Source organism: Gekko japonicus, unplaced genomic scaffold (assembly GCF_001447785.1).
Source record: "Gekko japonicus isolate JY-2015 unplaced genomic scaffold, Gekko_japonicus_V1.1 scaffold2890, whole genome shotgun sequence".
NCBI classification, from domain to species: domain Eukaryota; kingdom Metazoa; phylum Chordata; class Lepidosauria; order Squamata; family Gekkonidae; genus Gekko; species Gekko japonicus.
The window spans coordinates 145,604-164,111 of NW_015166510.1; the positions used below are offsets into that span (position 1 = coordinate 145,604).

The window sequence follows — 18,508 nt, forward strand, 5'->3', positions numbered from 1 at the left end:
TTCAGGGACCGGGCAGGCAGCCCACAGTCCCCAGGGGTCTTGGCTCGGCCCCCAAACTCCTGATCTCTTCCCTCCGATATGGCACTTGAGAGAGGTTGGATCACGAGCGAATAAACAATTGCCAAAAGGCTTCGACCTCTTGAAGAAGATTACCACAGGTGATAATTTCCACACACAGATCGTGTCTTTGCATTCTCGTTATGGGTTCCAAGGGGCCTGTCCTGACAATTCGTTCTTCTCTGTTCAGGACGTCCTCACGGTGGTGGTGGAAGACCTCAGACTTTGCACCGTGAAGCCCTGCGAAGATATAGAGAGGAGGTTTTGCTTCGAAGTCGTCTCACCCACGAAGTTAGTTGTCGGGATTTCCCTCAAACTCATTCAAGATTAAATGTCTCTTTGCACTTTACTGCATCGGTTGCACTTCACCTTTGTTCAGTCGCTCTTTACGGCACCCATTCGAAGTTTGCCGCACCCACTAGCGCTTCACTTCATCCAAGTGCACTTTACTTCATTACCTTTCAGTTTATCCAATTGCACTCTACTTTGTTCAACTGCACTCTACTGGATTCATTTGCACTTTACGTCATTCAAGTGCACTTTACTTCGTTCAGTAACACTTCACCTTATCCCTCTGCATATTGCTCCGTTCCATGTTGTGATACCGTAAACCGCCTAAATTACTTTTTTAACTCTATCTGCACTGAGGCCGACCTGCCACTTCCTCAATTAATCATCGGATGCCTTTTCCACCCCTCGCAGGAGTTGCATGCTGCAGGCCGATTCGGAGAAACTGCGCCAGGCCTGGATCCAGGCAGTCCAAGCTAGCATAGCTTCTGCATACAGAGAGAGTCCCGACAGCTGCTATATTGAGGTGAGGGTCAGGGGTCAGGGATGCTCTGTGGTCATTTCAATCCATTGAATAATGGAGCACCATTTCATATTTTAGAAACACATCCCCTTCAGGATTTCACAGATGAAAACTGGGACATGCTTGGAGCACCCTAATTCTCATACCAAGTTTCACACTCCATATGCATGCTATCACACATGGCTGAAGATTGTGTTTTTTGTCCTTCAGTCTCTACTCGCTTCAGCACTAGTTTCCTTAATTGCCAGTCAGGGTGACTGACCCACCTTAGGAGCAGAACAGGTGTGTCTATTTGTAGGCGTTTTCCTGTATCACCATCTAGCGGTAGAGTTTGGTAGCACATATGACCATCTTGAATCATAATGCATGAAAGACAAAGACATTTTCTTTTCCTTTCCTGGGAAACCCTGTTTGGTTATCCTAGATTTCATAAAATAAGTACGTAAAATCGTGGATAGAAATAATTTTTTTAAAAAAAATTAGGTGGGTGACACACAGGGGTCATTTCGTAGAAAAAGAGGTGCAGGAGCTCATTAGCATAACTTATTTGCATACGCCACACCTCCCGGCATAACTGGAAGTGTGTCAGAAGGCAACACCCACCACTCAGGCTCCACTGGACTGTTTTGGATTGCTAGCTATTGGGGGGAACATGCAGATCTGTCATCGCAGAGGAGGGAGAACTTGTACCTGAATAAAACTTGGTCTTAAAGGTGCCACTGGACTGTTTTGGACCAGGCGGCCCGAGGGAGCGCTGTAACTTACCTGGCTGCTTCTTGCCCTGACTGAGGGCTGCTGGGAACAGGGGGTGGGGCTTGTTGCATGTGCCCGCCCCCTGGGCTCTTTACTGCCGGAGCTCCGCTCCTGTGAGCTCCCACAGGAAATGGCCCCTGGTGACACACCTGGCAAACGCAGCCCTTCTCCTTTTGGCCCAGAGCAGGGCTGGCCAACCTTGCTTAACGCAAGAGCCACACAGAACAAACGTCAGGTGTTTGAGAGCCGCAAGACGTGAACAAATATTACACGTCCTTCTCGGGAAATGTGCAAATTTGCTTTTTATTAACATGAATTGAGACCGACAAAAATAATATCAAAAGCGGTGAAGGCAGATATTGATAATGGTATTTACTTGCCCAATGATATTTGTTTGCTAATGATATTTCGCTTCCCCAGCCGCCCTGCCGGGAGCCGCACGATATGTGTGAAAGAGCCGCATGCGGCTCCTGAGCCACAGTTTGCCCTAGGTCAGGGGTGTCGAATTCATTTGTTATGAGGGCCGGATCTGACATAAATGAGACCTTGTTGGGCCGGGCCATGTGTGTCATAAAACGTAATGCCAGGTAGTAAAGCTGTAAACTTTATAAAGGACACAAAGGTTTTTTTTTAACTTAAAATAAAAGCGTGCTTAAAACACTAGCACTCTTGCAATATTTTGTTTATTTAACAGTGTCTGATAACTGACACCTCTTGCTGTGAATTATTGCATCAAAATGTCTGTGCTGTTGCAATCTTGAGTATGCAGTTCAGGTGTGTATCCGTAAGCTGCAAACCTACGATGACGCAGCAGCAGCGGAACTGGAAGAAGAAGCGGAAGACAGCCAGTTCCATTGCGGGCCTGATAGAAGCCCTCCAGGGGGGGGGCTGACCCGGCCCCCGGGCTGCATGTTTGACACCCCTGACCTAGAGCCTCCATCACAGGGGCAGGGCATCTTTTCTCTCGCTTGTTAGCAACCCCGCTTTGCATAAGAAGCAGTTATCGTCTCCTTCGAGGCACGTGTGACAGCCTTTGGCTCTCTCTCTTCCCTGCAGAGGCTGGACCGAACTGCCTCCCCTTCCACCAGCAGCATCGACTCGGCTACCGACTCGAGGGACCGGAGTGCCAAGGGGGAGACCATCCTGCAGAGGGTGCAGAGCATCCCGGGCAACGACCAGTGTTGCGACTGCGGGCAGGCCGATCCCCGATGGGCTAGCATCAACTTGGGCATCTTACTATGCATCGAATGCTCAGGGATACACAGGTACTGCAGGCAGGCAGGTTCAGGAAAGACAACAGGAAATACTGCTTTACGCAGCGAGTGATTAAAGTGTGGAATTCGCTGCCAGAGGATTTAGGGATGGCCATAGGTATAGACCGCGGTGGCTCAGAGGTTAAGACGCTGAGTTGCAGACCAGAAGGTCCGTAGCTCAGCCGTTCGAGACCCGAGTGCCGCGTGACGGAGTGAGCTCCCGTCTCTGGCCCCAGCTCCTGCCAACCTAGCAGTTCGAAAGCAAGGAATTGCAAGTAGATAAATAGGTACCACTTCGGTGGGAAGGTAACAGCGTTACGTGTGCCTCGACCACATGACCATGGAAACATCTTCGGACAGTGCTGGCTCTTTGGCTTGGAAACGGAGATGAGCACCACCCCCTAGAGTCGGATTCGACCGGCTTTCGAGCAAAGGAAACCTTTACCTTTACCTTTTATAGGTGTAGACAGCTTTAAAAGTAGATTGGACAGGTTCATGGAGGAGAGGTCTATCAGAGGCTACTAGCCGTGGTGACTGAAGGTTACCTCCACATTTAGAGGCAGTCAACCTCTGAATCCCAGTGCCCGGAGGCAAGATCAGGGGAAAGTCTCAGCCTTTGTACTCTGTTGTTGGACCTCCAGAGGAATCTGAGGACATCCAATAAAGCTGATGGGCAGTAGGTTCAGGATGGACAAAAGGAAACACTACTTTACACAGAGAGTTATTAAAATGTGGAATTCACTGCCAGAGGATGTTGTGGTGGCCACAGGAATAAACAGCTTTAGAAGAAGTTAGATAGATTCATGGAGGATAAGTCTGTCAATGGCTACCAGCCATGGTGACTAAGGGGAACCTCCACATTCAGAGGCACTAATCCTCTGAATTCCAGAGCGAGGAGGCAAAATCAGGGGAAGACCTCGGCCTCTCTGCCCTGTTGTTGGCCCTCCAGAGGAACTGATTGGGCACTGTGTGAGACAGGATGCTGGGCTAGATGGATCCTCACTGGTCTGATCCAGCAGGGTTCTTCTTAGGCTCTTATCAGGGGAAGGCCTCGGTCTCTCTGCCCTGTTGTTGGCCCTCCAGAGGAACTGCTTGGCCACTGTGTGATACAGGAGGCTGGACTGGAGGGACCACTGAAAAGAAACAGCAAGTCACTGGTCAGGATGACGTACGGATGTTGGATTCTGCACATCTGCAGAAACCCCTCAGCTGTGTTTAATACACACAACGGAATTCCCATTGCACCTACAGTTACTCTCTATTCTGCATCTCCCCCACAGGAGCCTGGGAGTTCACTGTTCTAAAGTGCGGTCCCTCACGCTAGATTCCTGGGAGCCAGAATTACTGAAGGTAAGGCCTGAATCTGCAGTGCTAAAACAGAGGGAGTGGGGGAGAGAGGCAGGCGTGAGAAGGGCTAGAGGTAGAGTGGTGTGTGCAGGCCTGTAGATCAGCAATCGTCATGTTGTACCCCCAAATGGAAGGCCTGTCAGGTTGGATCTCAAACTGAAAAGCAGGAGGGGGGGTAGGTGTTAAAAGTTGCCTGGGGCTCAGGCAATAGAAACAAAGAGCTGGAAGGGACCCCAAGAGTAATCTAGTCCAACCCTCTGCACACTGCAGGAAAATTTACAGCTACCTCCGCACGCACCCCCAGAGAACTGCTGCTGTATGCCCAGAGGAAGGCAAACCCCCCCCCCCAAACCTTCAGGATTCCTAGGCCGGTCTGGCCTTCAAGAAAATTCCTTCCCGGCCACAAAGGGGCAATTGGCATTACCCTGGGAATATAAGGGAGGGCCACGAGAGCCGAGCTCTGTCTCTTCCCTTCCTGCCTTCCTCTCAAGAACTGCCTAAATTCATAGAATCACCATTGTTGTCAGAGGTCCATCTCGCCTCTGGTTAAAAGCCTCCAAAGAAGAGGAGTCCCTCACCTCCCGCATGCTTAGGGAAGGCTCAGGAGGGAGGACGGGCAGATCAGAGCAGGACCTTCTTGGGGAGCAGCTTTTAGAGGGCAATCATTAATAATTATCATACAGCATTGTGTGCAGAATAGCCAGGCGATCCTAAGATTGTCTGGCAGCTGCAGGTTCCAGCTTTTAGTTTTATGCTAGACTTATTTTTAGGGGCTGAGAGAGCTCTGAGAGGACCGTGACTGGCCCAAGGTCACCCAGCTGGCTTCATGTGGAGGAGTGGGGAATCGAACCCAGTTCTCCAGATCAGAGTCCGCCACTCGTAACCACTGCACCAAATTAGCTCTTTTAGAGGGTCTTTTTGGGGGTTGTGGAATGGTATGGCGCAGGGGTCACTTTGTAGAAAAAGAGGTGCAGGAGCTCATTAGCATAACTTATTAGCATAACTTATTTGCATATGCCACACCCCCTGACATCACCGGAAGTGTGTCAGGAGGCACCATCCACCGCTCAGGCGGGGAGGAAGAAGTGGACACCAGGAAACATCAGTGGGCACCGTGTTGGGGATGACTAGTCTAGGAATATTCCAGTCCAGTCCTAGTCTAGGAATTTCAAGTCAAGTCTTTAGAGACCAACAAGATTTCTGGGGCATAAGCTTTCAAGAATTAAAGCTCCATCACACGTGAGATATGGACATCTCTGTGTCTCTAAGGTGCTACTCAGAGGTCATTTCGTAGAAAAAGAGGTGCAGGAGCTCATTAGCATAATTCATTAGCATAACTCGTTTGCATATGTCACACCCCCTGACATCACCGGAAGTGTGTCAGGAGGCACCATCCACCGCTCAGGCTCCACTGGACTGTTTTGGATTGCTAGCTATGGGGGGGGCGCAGATCTGCCCTCACAGAGGAGGGAGAGCTTGTACCTGAATAAACCTTGGCCTTAAAGGTGCCACAGGACTGTTTTGGATTGCTAGCCGGGGGAAGGGAACGCACAGATCTGTGCAGGAAGGAAGGAAGGAAGGAGAGAAAGAAAGAAAGAGAAGGAAAGAAGGAGGGAAGAGGGAAAGAAAGAGAAGGAAAGAAGGAAGGAAAGAGGGAGAGAAGGAAATAGGGAGGGAAAGAAGGAGAGAAGGAAAGGAGGGCTGCTTCTTGCTCCTTGTGGCCCGAGGCTGCTGGGAGCAGGGGGCGGGGCTTGTTGCATGTGCCCGCCCCCTGGGCTCTTTACTGCAGGAGCTCTGGTCCTGTGCGCCCCTGCAGGAAATGACCCCTGGTATGGCATAGCCCAATCCTGTCAAACCTCGGAAACGAAGCTTGATCGGTTCTTGGATGGGAGACCACCAAGGAAAACTCTGCAGAGGAAAGCAACAGCCAGCCACCTCTGCTTCTCACTCGCTTTGAAAAGCCCCTCGCTGGAGTCGCAGGAAGTTGGCTGCGACTTGACGGCACTTATGTCCGTAGCATAACCCCTTTTGTCCTCCCCCCCCCTTTTTGCTTACAGTTGATGTGCGAGTTGGGGAACGCCACCATGAATCAGATATACGAGGCGCAGTGCGAAGAGCTGGGACTGAAGAAGCCCACCGGAGGGAGCTCAAGGTACGGCTTGGCCCACTTCAGTCCCCCCCCACCACCCTATGATTCCCCAGAAGGCCCCCTTGAAACAACTCTTGGTTTTCCATACGAGAACGTCTCCCCCTCCTGCCGACACACACCTCCTTCTGCCCCTGCCCCTGGCCGCCTGGTATGTCTTCGCCCTTTGAAATCAGATCTATCTTCCGCTACTAAATCAGACATTTGGCTTCACCTGATCTAATGTTATCTTCTGTCGCCCTGCACAGTAGGGTCCCCGGGTTGGGAAATTCCTGGAGCTTTGGGGGCAAAGTCTTGGGAAGGGGCATGAACCCAGCAGGGATGTGATGCCTCAGAGTCCACCCTCCAAAGCTGCCCTGTTCTCCTGGGGAACTGCTCTCTGTCGTCTTGTTATAGATCCAGAGGAATTAGCTGTGTTAGTCCGTCGCTGCAAAATAGTAAAAAGCCCGGTAGCACCTTTAAGACTAACAAACTTTATTGTAGCACAAACTTTTGAGAAACACAGCTCTCTTCGTCGGAGGCATGGATTGTGAGTGAGTCTACATTTGACTATCACATAAATTAGGGGTTTTTTTTTTGTTATTTCCATAACCTTGTAAAAAATCTCAGAATGAATTCTATTAAATCCTATTTAAACTATATTTTAAGAATCATGTAAACATTATAAGAGAAAACAGAATCAAGTCAAATCTCACCCACCCCTTTCCTTGTGAGCAGAGAGCAGAAATCCCTGAGCAGCCTGTTAAAATGTTGTGCGCCAGCACCCCCTAGCGCAGCTTAGAGGGAACTATGGAGACAAGTAGGACCAACTTCAGTGTTTCCCCCTCCACAGGCAAGACAAAGAAGCCTGGATCAAAGTCAAATACGTAGAGAAGAAGTTCCTGAAGAAGCTGCCCAGCGCAGAGACCCTGGCTGAGAACGAGAGGAAGCCCCGGCGGTGGAGTGTAAAGAAATGCCAAAGGCGCAACAGTTCCACAAAAGCCCCCACCGCCCGTAGGAAGTACCGGCACGAGGCAGGGAATGCATCGCCGGCAGCACACTCTTCAGGTGGGGAATCGCTGCAACTTGCCCTCTCCCTCCTCGTCCCTCTTGCCTGCCTGAGATCTGGGTCACCGAGCTGTGCTAGAACACAAGGTGGTGGTGGGGAGAGATTTGGGGTTCCCTGTTTTGTTTTTGGTTTTAAACTGAAAACATTTGAAATTATTATCGTAAGCTGCCTTGAACCACAAAGAAAGGCAAGATAGAAAATGTTTAATAAAGAAATATAAGAAAGAAAGACAATAAGAGGCTCAGAGGAGATAATTGTGGGGGGGGGCTTCTTTTGGGGATAGGAAACAATGGCACGGGTTTATTTTTGTACTTACGCAAAAGGCACATTACCCACCGCCCCTTTGCCTGCAAGAGGATTGGATCTCGATCTGTTCAAGACCTTTGAGTCAAAAGAAGAGTCAGCTACGTAAGATAACTATCTCCCCCCCCCACCCTTCCGTCAATGCTTTCCAAGGAGGTTTACGTATCAAATTTAAAGTGTGCAAAATTAGGCAGGCGAAAATGGACAGCGGGATACTATCAGCCGCAATATCTCATCCGGATGCCCCCACCCCCGTCACCTCTGCGTTGAGACTTAGGATCTCATTACACCTTATGTGCAATTGGCAGAAACAGAGAACCGGCAGCGAGACAAACAGCACGCCCTAGTGGCCATTTTTGTTGTTGCAAGTGCACAGGATGAACGGGTCGGAGGGCTGAAGGCTCCCCCGTCCCGGTGCGCCCTGCTCCAGAGCTGATTTGCCTCCCTCCCCCAGTGTTTTTAAGTAGGGTTGCCATATTTCGAAAAGCAAAAAAAGAGGACATATTTCCCGACTGACTAATTCAAACAACTGATCGCTATGACAAATCTCATTTGAAGCACCCCTGCCCTTTACGCTGAAGCTTGCCTCCCCTGGGGGATCAGAGGGCAAAACAGGCTCAGCCTCCCAACCCAAAAAGAGGACGTTTTCATCAGGGTTTTTTTTTAAAAAAAAAAAGGCCAAAAGAGGATGGACACCGGAAAAAGAGGACACGTCCTCTCAAAAGAGGACATCCGGTAACCCGGTTTTCAGCCTTGACTTCATGGCCCAGGCTAGCCTGATTCCATCAGATCCGGAAAGCTAAGCAGCGTTGGCCCTGGTCAGCACTTGGATGGGAGACCTCCAAGGAAGTCCAGGGTCTACGAGGCAAACCACCTCTGTTCGTCTCTTGCCTTAAAAACCCTCTTTTTAAAAGATGAGTCCCAGCCTGCAATGCTCCCTCTAAGGTGTGGAGTCTTGTGAGCAAAATCCTACTTGGTGAGCGACTGGCATTAAAGCTGTGAGCGGGCGATTTGGCTGCTGCATGAATTAGTTTGCTCTGGAGCCCTGCTTCCTGAGCGAAGACAAAAATGTGTGAGCTGGAGGCTAAAAAACTGTGAGCTGGCTCGCACTAACTCAGCTTAGAGGGAACACTGGACTCCCAGGTCAAATTGGGTTTGGAGAACCTCTCTACCTGACTTGCATTTCACATATTATGTAAGGAGACCTTTAGCTTGCCCTGAGCTGTGGGTATTGTTATCTCTACTAGTGCTGGATAAGCTATAGAGGTATTACTGAATTTTGTAAACGCAGTTTTGATTTGAAAATTCCTGGGTTTTGATGTGGGCTCTCTCCCCTTGGGATGCAACTGCAGTGGTCTGCCAGTGAGAAACGATGGAAATGTTACCGTTCAAATGGATCTCTGTGTGGGGTTTTTTTGCACCCAAAAGTAAACTAACAAATCAAGGATGATAGCAAAGAGAGCAGATGAGGTTAAAAGGTGCACCGTGACAACGTCTGATCAATGGAAAGTCAGGACAGAAGGCCGATTCACACTTCCCTAATGTCCTGTTGGGAGTTTCAGGCCAATGTAGAGATTTCCATGCCAGGAGCAAAGCCAGTAAGACCTAAAAGTAAGAGTTGGTATTGGATCTGAACTTAATTTAAAAATTATCATGTTTAACTTTCTTACACGCCCAGGGAAATGCCGATCACCACTTTGGGATCAGGAAGCAGTTTTCTCCAGGCCAGTTTGCCCGGGGATCCTGGAGGGTTTTTGTTTCCCGCCATCCTCTGGGCATGGAGTAGGGGTCACTGGGGGTGTGTGTGTGGAGGGAGGTATTTGTGAATTTCCTGCATTGTGCAGGGGGTTGGACTAGATGACCCTGGAGGTCCCTTCCAACTCTACGATTCTATGATTCTATACCTTGAAAAACTTGACGTGTTAGAGGTATCCAAGGAATTTTGAGGAAGGCAATGACCGATTCCACAAAAGCAGTTGTTACGCCCTCAGTCTCCCATTTCCCCCGGTTGTACTGCTCAGTCTCTCACTATTTGCTGGGCGGCAGCATTTTGACCCGGATCTCCCTTCGATTTTCCCCGCGTCTTCTTGTTCCTTATTTTTGTTACGACGTTGAATTTCTCCCCAAGCTCACTTCTCCCCCCTGCTAATTCCATCCATGCCATGCGCCATCAAGCATGTAATTTTCCAATGTTTTTTTTTGTGAGTCAATAAATTGGCATTGTACACGTTACATAAATGTACAAAGACAAATATGGTCACAGTCCATAGACATGAAAAGATAGAGCCACAGGAACTGTGTAAAGTGCGCTCAGTGTTTCTTTAACGATAACAATAATGTTATAGATATGAAAATTACAAAAGTGATACTGATACACTCAAATTGTAAATCCAGTCACATATGGCAGAAGATAACGATGACGACGGGACGGTGGTCTCCGGAATGTGATGCCGTTTCGACAAACGTCTTCTTCTGACCAAGAATCTATAAGCTTATACATGATATAATACATATGAACATTAGTACTTACATCTTAGGCTCCATCTTTTCATGTTACTTAAATGCCATACATTACACATGTAAGACCAAGATTTGAGTCCAGTAACACCTTAGAGAGCAACAAGATTTTCAGTGCATTGGCTTCCCAAAGCCAAAACTCCCGTTGTCTCTCTAAAGCTTGCGTGTTGTATGTTAAGTGCCGTCAAGCCACTTCCGACCATTGGCGACCCTGTGAATAAATGACCTCCAAAATGTCCTATCCGTAACTGCCTTGCTCAGGTCTGGCAAACTAAGGGTCATGGTTTCCTTTACTGAATCAATCCATCTCATGTTGGGTCTTCCAGTTTGGTGTAGCCAGTTTGGTGTCGTGGTTAAGTGCGCGGACTCTAATCTGGGAGAACCGGGTTTAATTCCCCACTCCTCCACTTGCACCTGGCTGGATGACCTTGGGCAAGCCCTAGTTCTGTTCTTGAAAAAGAGCAGTTTCTGTCAGAGCTCTCTCAGCCCCATCTACCTCACAGGGTGTCTGTTGTGGGGAGGAGAAGGGAAAGGAGATCGTAAGCCGCTCTGAGATTCCAAATGAAGGGCAGGGTATAACTCCAATCTCTTCCTCCTCCTCGTCTTCTCCTCCTCCTCCAGTTTGGTATGAGAGCCAGTTTGGTGTAGTTGTTAAGTGTGCGGACTCTAATCTGGGGAAACCGGGTTTGATTCCCCACTCCTCCACTTGCAGCTGCTGGATGACCTTGGGCAAGCCGTAGTTCTGATTAAGAGCTGTTCCTGAAAAAGAGCAGTTTCTGTCAAGAGCTCTCTCAGCCCCACCTACCTCCCAGGGTGTCTGTTGTGGGGAGGGGAAGGGAAAGGAGTCTGTAAGCCGCTCTGAGGCTCCTTCAGGTAGTGAGGGGCGGGGTAGAAATCCAATCTCTTCTTCACTTCAGGCCACAGAGATCAGTTGCCCTGGAGAAAATGGCTGCTTTGAAGGCTGAACTGTACGTCAGCCAGTTTGGTGTGGTGGTTAAGTGCGCGGACTCTAATCTGGGAGAACCGGGTTTGATTCCCCACTCCTCCACTCGCACCTGCTGATGTGACCTTGGGCAAGCCGTAGTTCTGATCATCTAGTTCTGATAAGAGCTGTTCTTGAAAAAGAGCAGTTTCTGTCAGAGCTCTCTCAGCCCCACCGACCTCCCAGGGTGTCTGTGGTGGGGAGGGGAAGGGAAAGGAGTCTGTAAGCTGCTCTGAGGCTCCTTCAGGTAGTGAGGGGTGGGGTAGAAATCCAATCTCTTCTTCACTTCAGGCCACAGAGATCAGTTGCCCTGGAGAAAATGGCTGCTTTGAAGGCTGAACTGTACGTCAGCCAGTTTGGTGTAGTGGTTAAGTGCGCGGACTCTAATCTGGGAGAACCGGGTTTGATTCCCCACTCCTCCACTTGCACCTGGCTGGATGACCTTGGGCAAGCCGTAGTTCTGATAAGAAAACTGTTCTTGAAAAAGAGCAGTTTCTGTCAGAGCTCTCTCAGCCCCACCGACCTCACAGGGTGTCTGTTGTGGGGAGAGGAAGAAAAAAGGAGTCTGTAAGCCGCTCTGAGGCTTCTTTGGGTAGTGAAGGGCAGGGTATAAATCCAATCTCCTCCTCCTCCTCCTCCTCCTCCTCCTCCTCTTCTTCCTCTTCTTCTTCTCCTGCTGCCTCCAGCTTTTCCTAGCATTATTGCCCTTTCCAATGACTCTTGTCTTCTCATAATGTGACCCGAGTACGATGGCCTCCGTTTAACTTGTGCCCTGGAAATCTCGTTGGTCTCTAAGGTGCTGCTGGACTGGAGTCGTGCTCTTCTGCTGAAGAGCAGCACAGCTACCCACTTATCGTCTGTGCAAACACCATATAAACTTATTATTTAAAAACGTATCATGTGTGCACCTAATTTAAATGAAATACGCAAAACCAGCCATGAATTTATCTATTGGTTTAATTGGCACATTTCTGCGCTGCCTCCCCAGAGCATCTGCTCAAAGTGCAGAGGAGCCTGCAGAAAACCAAAACTGCTACAATATATATAGGAATATAAGAAGAAGCAAACAAGTAGACATTCGCTTATCCTTAGCGGAAAGGAGACTGGGTGGTGACTCGCCCCGTCTCCGTTCTGACATCCCCAGCGTTTCCTCCCCGTTTAAAGTGTCGCTATTTGCAAACAGCTGCTACCCTGGAGAGGAAGTTCCGCCGCGATTCCCTCTTCTGCCCCGACGAGCTAGACTCCCTTTTCTCGTACTTCGACACCGGCGCTGGATCTGGGCCACGCAGTAAGTAAAGCTAAGCTGTCCCTGGCTTTGCACTGGCTGAGCTTTTCCCTTCCGCCTCTTCCAGGGTTTTGAGTTGCGACGAGCGAAAAATAATTGAACACAACCAAAGCGAGCGAGAGAACCAGTCAGTTATTTTTCACCAACCTCAACCTATAGCCTTTTATTTCTTTTTTTCTTCATTGCACCGTTATCATTTTTCGGGAGGGGTGCTTTCTATTTTGCTGGCCTGGGCTTCTTTTTCTCCACCCCCTCCCCTTTTCTCGCCAAACCTTTGCAACGGGCCGCTTTTCTTTCCCCCCCTTCTTTTGGTCCTTTAAAGGGAGACAAGATGCTGATTGCTGCATTTTTAAAAAAGAAAAATGTGCCTGTGACAATGAACTCCCCTCACATTCCGTCCACCTTCCTCTTAGGTAGCAACCACATCTCTATGCAGCAACCCCCGGCAGCCGGCCCCTGGAGTGACAGTGGCAATGGTCCCGGTAGGAGCGGTTCGCCGTTCCTCCTGGACGGAGGTAAGGGGATGCCTTAGCAGCGCAGCGTTGGCGAGAGACTCGCGGCCACCTTGAAGGGTAGCTATTAGCTGTGCTGAGCGGAGCATCCATATTCAGAGGCAGTGTACCCATGGGTTCCAGAGGCTGGGGACAAACAGCTTTCATGGCCAGCTCAGGAGCGTTCCAGCAGCATTTGGCTGGCTGTTCTTTCAAACCAGCTGCTCGACTAAATCATCTGATCCATCAGAGTTTTTCTTACGTTCCTGTACCTCAGCTTATGGTGAAACAAAGTGTGATTCCAGTGGCACCTTTAGGACCAAAAATGTTTTATTCAAGGTACAAATGGTAACCATGTAAACGAAACTTGTTATTCCTGTTTGGTCTGTTATACATATTTGTTCTGTTGTATGCTAATTTTGTGCCCACCCCCTACCTATATGTATGGACTTGGGGATTTCCATTTCAGCGTATCTGAAGAAGTGTGTGTGCACACAAAAGCTTATACCTTGAATAAAAATTGGTTTGTCTTAAAGGATGCCACTGGACTCAGACTTTGTCCTGCTGCTTCAGACTAACATGGCTACCCACCTGAATTTAGCTCATGGGGTTAGCTCACACGTGCACACTAACGATAAAGACCAGAAGGTGATCTAGTGTTTCGACCTGGTATCGGGATCATACATACTAGTACCAGGGCTCTTTTTGTAGAAAAAGCCCAGCAGGAACTCATTAGCATAATAGGCCACACCCGACAGCAGGAACTCATTAGCATATTGGGCCACACCCCTGACAGCACAGCTCATTAACACATTAGGCCGCACCCCCATGTTACCAGAAGTGTGGTTATCCAGCCACACCCACCTTTTGCTTGTTATTCTGTTTACCTTGTTTGTGGTCAAAACTCAGGGCCTTTTTTTGTAGCAGGAACTCCTTTGCATGATAGGCCACACACCCCTAATGTAACCAATCCTAATGCGTTTCTGCTGTTGGGTGTGGCCTATTATGCTAAGGAGTTCCTGCCGGGCGTGGCCAACTCGGGAGCCAGCCGGAACTCCGTTCCTGTGCGTTCCTGCCCCAAAATAGCCCTGCATACTACAAAGAACAGCTGTCACCTTGAAGCCCTGCTTGTTCTCTAGAAGCCTCTCATTATCTTCTTTCATTAACCGATTGCTGGCTTAGGTAGACCCACAGTCTCAACCAGCAAGGCCGGTATTATATTCTTATAAAGGATGAGATGCTTTTACAGCAGGTATAGCTGTCAGCAGCTAGTAGCCTTGATAATTAAATGGAATCTCTGCATTGAAAGGTACTATAGTTTGCTGGGGACCAGGCCATTTGCTTGTGGAACACCTGGATGCTGAACTACATGGTGCTTTGGTCAGATCTAGCAAGACTGTTACTAGGTTCTTAAAACGGGTTAGACAGACTTGCAGTCGTTTCAGTCAGAATCTATTAACTGCTAGCTAAGAACGGAATCCCTGTGCTTGGAAACAGTGTTATCTGAATTCGAGAGGGCAGAAATTCGGTTAAATACAGAGCCCGAATTGTCTAATGCATAACGAATTCCCAGAATAAAGGTTCGTAATTAATTTCAGCAGTCTAGCAGGTAAATGAGCAGCATAAAGCTTGTTCCATAAACGTGAGTGAGAGACCAAAAAATATCTTCTTGGCATGTGGCTTATGGGCAGTTAAACTTGAACAAAGTGAGAGTGAACGTTAATACGAGAGGGGGCAAATGGCCGACTAGAATTTTTTGTCTTTATGCCCGGCCGGTGGGCTTTCAGGGGTCATCTAGCTGTTGGGACCAGGATGTTGGGCTATATGGACCCTTTGATCTGGCAAGGCTGCTCTTCCATCCTTGTGCCTTAGTGCACATGTGTTAAGATAGTTCATGCATACACATTAAACAGCAAGAATGCTGCTGATGGGTTGATCTGATCTTGTGAAAGGATGATGGGGTAGACCTTAAGAACATAAGAGAGGCCATGTTGCATCAGGCCAAGGGACCATCCAGTCCCACACTCTGTGTCACACAGTGGCCAAAACCCAGGTGCCCTCAGGAGGTCCACCAGCAGGGCCAAAACTCCAGAAGCCCTCCCACTGTGGCCCCCCAAACACCAAGAATACAGAGCACCACTGCCCCAGACAGAGTGTTCCATCTATACCTTGTGGCTAATAGCCACTGATGGGCCTATGCTCCATATGTTTCTCCAGTACCCTCTTGAAGCTGTCTATGCCTGTAGCTGCCACCACTTCTTGCATCAGTGAGTTCCACGTGTTAATTACCTTCTCTGCTTTTGGGTTTCCCAGAGGTAGCTGGTCGGCCACTGTAGGAAACAGGATGCTGGACCTTTTGTCTGGTCCATCAAGGCCATTTTTACATTCTTCAGTCCCCACAAAGGAAGAGCTAGTTGGAAAACTCAGCAATCAAAGGACCTCACTAGTTTGCTGCTGAATGGGGATTTGTGGTCTGTGTTTCTTGAGCAGGTGTCCTGCACCGTGTCTCATGAACTCAGGGGATTTTCTAAAACAGATAATGTTATGGTGTGAGGAGGGAGGGAGGGAGGAGATGTTTGAGACTGAAGGGGGGAAAGGCCAAAAACCCAAGTAAGTTTTAAGTAGCTTTTGGGATCCTGGACTGAAAACTTTGCAAAACTGGTGGGGAGGGATGATCCCAGACGAGCCCCCAGAGAAGGGCATGGAAAGCATCAGAGAAATACCCCGATTGGCCCCCCAAAAAAATGCTTCTTAATGCTTTCTCAGTGGGTTTTTCTGCATTCTCGTTTTACTCACTAAGTTCCTGTCCCGTTGAAGTTTTCTTTCCAGTTCCACACATGTTTTCCTCTCTTTAGTGGTCGATTTGATATCGTACAGGTTTAAACTGCAGGGGGATGTGCTGGAAATAAACCTGTCTGATATCGAATCGACCACTAGAGGGCGCAAAACTGGTGCAAAACATTAAAACCCCCTGAAGAAGAATGTGGAAAAGCCCAGTGTCAGGAGAGCCTCCTTGAAGGATAAAGCATGAAAATTACATTTGTTCATTCAGTGGTGTTTGTATATTGCTGCGCTATCAAATATTTTGGGTAACCACCCAAGGGAAAACTGAAGACGCTGACCTGCAGCAGTGTCTTTGGCCATCCCAGCTTGTCCTTTTTGGCTTCTCCATCTGCAATATCCTGGTGCTTTTAGACCAAATGTCTAATACTAATTATTTATTTATTTATTTATTATTTAGATTTTTATCCCGCCTTCCCCGTAGGCTCAATACTACTAATAATAATGTTTGATATATCCATGACTTACTGGCTTTTTAATGATATCCAATGCAAACGCTGTATAGCCTACCTAGAAACCAGGGAAGACAAAGAAGCATTGGATTTCCCCTTATGACATCATAACCCTGTCCCTAAGCACCCTGGGGTAGATTGTACCCTCGTTTAGTTCATCTCAGTCCCCTTTCTGATTTCATCAGTGGTTGTTTGCTAGGGGGACAAGGCCATTTGCTCCCAGCAGGGGGTGCACTTGCATCTTCATGTGTTAGTGGTGGGAGGGAGTGGGCAGATGGGTACCCCTGAGTCCCCACATATTAAAATGCACTTGGTTTGTCTCTTGTTGGCCCCGCAGGTCTGAGCAGCGACAGTGGGCTCGGGGGCAGCACCGACGGTAGCACCGACGTCCTCGTGTTTGGCTCAGTAGTAGACAGCGTCACAGAGGAGGGTAGGTGCATAGATTCTGTCTAGCAGGGGGTCATTTCGTAGAAAAAGAGGTGCAGGAGCTCATTAGCATAACTCATTAGCATAACTTATTTGCATATGCCACCCCCCCTGACATCACCGGAGGTATGTCAGTAGGCAACCCCCACTACTCAGGCTCCACTGGACTGTTTTGGATTGCTAGCTAAGGGGGGGGGACGTTCAGATCTGTCCTCGCAGAGGAGGGAGAGCTTGTACCTGAATAAAACTTGGTCTTAAAGGTGTCACTGGACTGTTTTGGGCCGGGGGGGGAGCTCTGCAATTTACCTGGCTGCTTCTTGTTCTGACTGAGGGATGCTGGGAGCAGGGGGTGGGGCTTGTTGCATGTGCCCGCCCCCTGGGCTCTTTACTGCCGGAGCTCCGCTCCTGTGCGCTCCTGCAGGAAATGACCCCTGCGTCTAGCTGAGCATTGTTAATGCTAGCAGCGGTACCTCAGGGCCCTAGAAAAGAAAGGCCTTTCCCAAGACCTGAGATCCTGGAACTGGAGATTGCAGGGCCTGTGACATTCTGCGTGCAAAACATGTGCTCCCTCACCTCGCATGCAAACAGATGTCTGAACTTCATAGGTCGTCCCTGACGCCCTCTTATCGCAATTTTTCCTTCTCCCCCTCCCGTCGACACAGAATGCGAGGTGTCAGAAGAGTCCAGCGGAGAAGCCGAAATCGAGCAAGAGGCTTCTGACCTGGAGGACCTGCGGGAGCTGCACCCCGGCTTACTGGTTTACAAGGCAGCACGGGCCAGGAACCTGCCTGTTATGGCAGAGGCACTAGCCCATGGCGCCGACGTCAACTGGGTGAACGACGAAGATGAGAACAAAACCCCGTTGATCCAAGCTGTAATGGGGGTAGGAAATCTCTGTGGTCACGCAAAAGCCAGATGTGAGAGTTCGGTCTTGTGCAGTTATCATCGCTGTTTCTGCTGCTGTTTCCTGATCCGTACACATGCTGCTTTACAAGAAGAATCCCTACTCAGTTTTGGGCTCGTTTGTTATTAATGGTTGTGGAAAGTACCATCAAGTTGTTGCCTGCTGCCCTGACCTGGATAGCCCAGGCAAGCCCGATCTCATCAGATCTCGGAAGCTAAGTAGGGTCGACTCTGGCAGGTACTTGGATGGGAGACCTCCTTGGAATACCAGAGGCATAGGAGGCGGAGGTGCACTTTATTCAGCCACCTCTCTGAATATCCTCCAGGCCCCCAGTAGGGTCAGTCACCAGAGGTCACCATGACTTCCAGGTCCACATGCACACACACGTGCACATATGATTTCCCCCCCAAAAAAAACTGTTGCCTGCTCATGGCATCCCCCCCCCATAGGGTTTTCAAGATGAGAACAGTGGCGGTTTGCCATTGCCTGCCTCTGCACAGCGACCTTCGACTTCCTTGGTAGTCTCCCATCCAAGCAGTTACCAGGGATGACCATGCTTATCTTCCAAGATCTGACAAGATTGGGCTAGCCTGAGCTATACAACTCAGGGCGTTGTTAATAATGTCTCGGGGGGAGGGGGGGAACAGAAGGCAAATCAAAATGACAAAGTTTATTTATTTATTTATTTAATTTCATTTATACCCCGCCCTCCCCGCATGTGCTTTGTTTTAGTACTTTGTTTTTACCCAGGGCTTTTTTTGTAGAAAAAGCCCAGCAGGAACTCATTAGCATAATAGGCCACACCCCTGACAGTGCAGCTCATTAGCATATTCGGCCACACCCTTGCCTTTCCTTGGTTTGCCCGGGCGCCCTGTGGCTGCGGGGAGCCCGG

The 18,508-nt window shown here is 49.1% G+C and overlaps 1 protein-coding gene across 1 annotated transcript in view; it reads left to right on the top strand.

Annotated features, from left to right (window-relative positions):
* The window catches only part of ACAP3 (ArfGAP with coiled-coil, ankyrin repeat and PH domains 3), a 135,292-nt gene that overhangs the window by 94,720 nt on the left and 22,064 nt on the right, over positions 1–18,508 (top strand). Inside the window, exons 13-22 of the mRNA XM_015412255.1 lie at positions 248–348; positions 760–871; positions 2,678–2,886; positions 4,155–4,224; positions 6,279–6,373; positions 7,200–7,414; positions 12,401–12,505; positions 12,916–13,017; positions 16,624–16,716; positions 17,375–17,595. Of these exons, the coding sequence (XP_015267741.1) occupies positions 248–348; positions 760–871; positions 2,678–2,886; positions 4,155–4,224; positions 6,279–6,373; positions 7,200–7,414; positions 12,401–12,505; positions 12,916–13,017; positions 16,624–16,716; positions 17,375–17,595 (1,323 nt within the window). The remainder of the gene's footprint in view (positions 1–247; positions 349–759; positions 872–2,677; positions 2,887–4,154; positions 4,225–6,278; positions 6,374–7,199; positions 7,415–12,400; positions 12,506–12,915; positions 13,018–16,623; positions 16,717–17,374; positions 17,596–18,508) is intronic.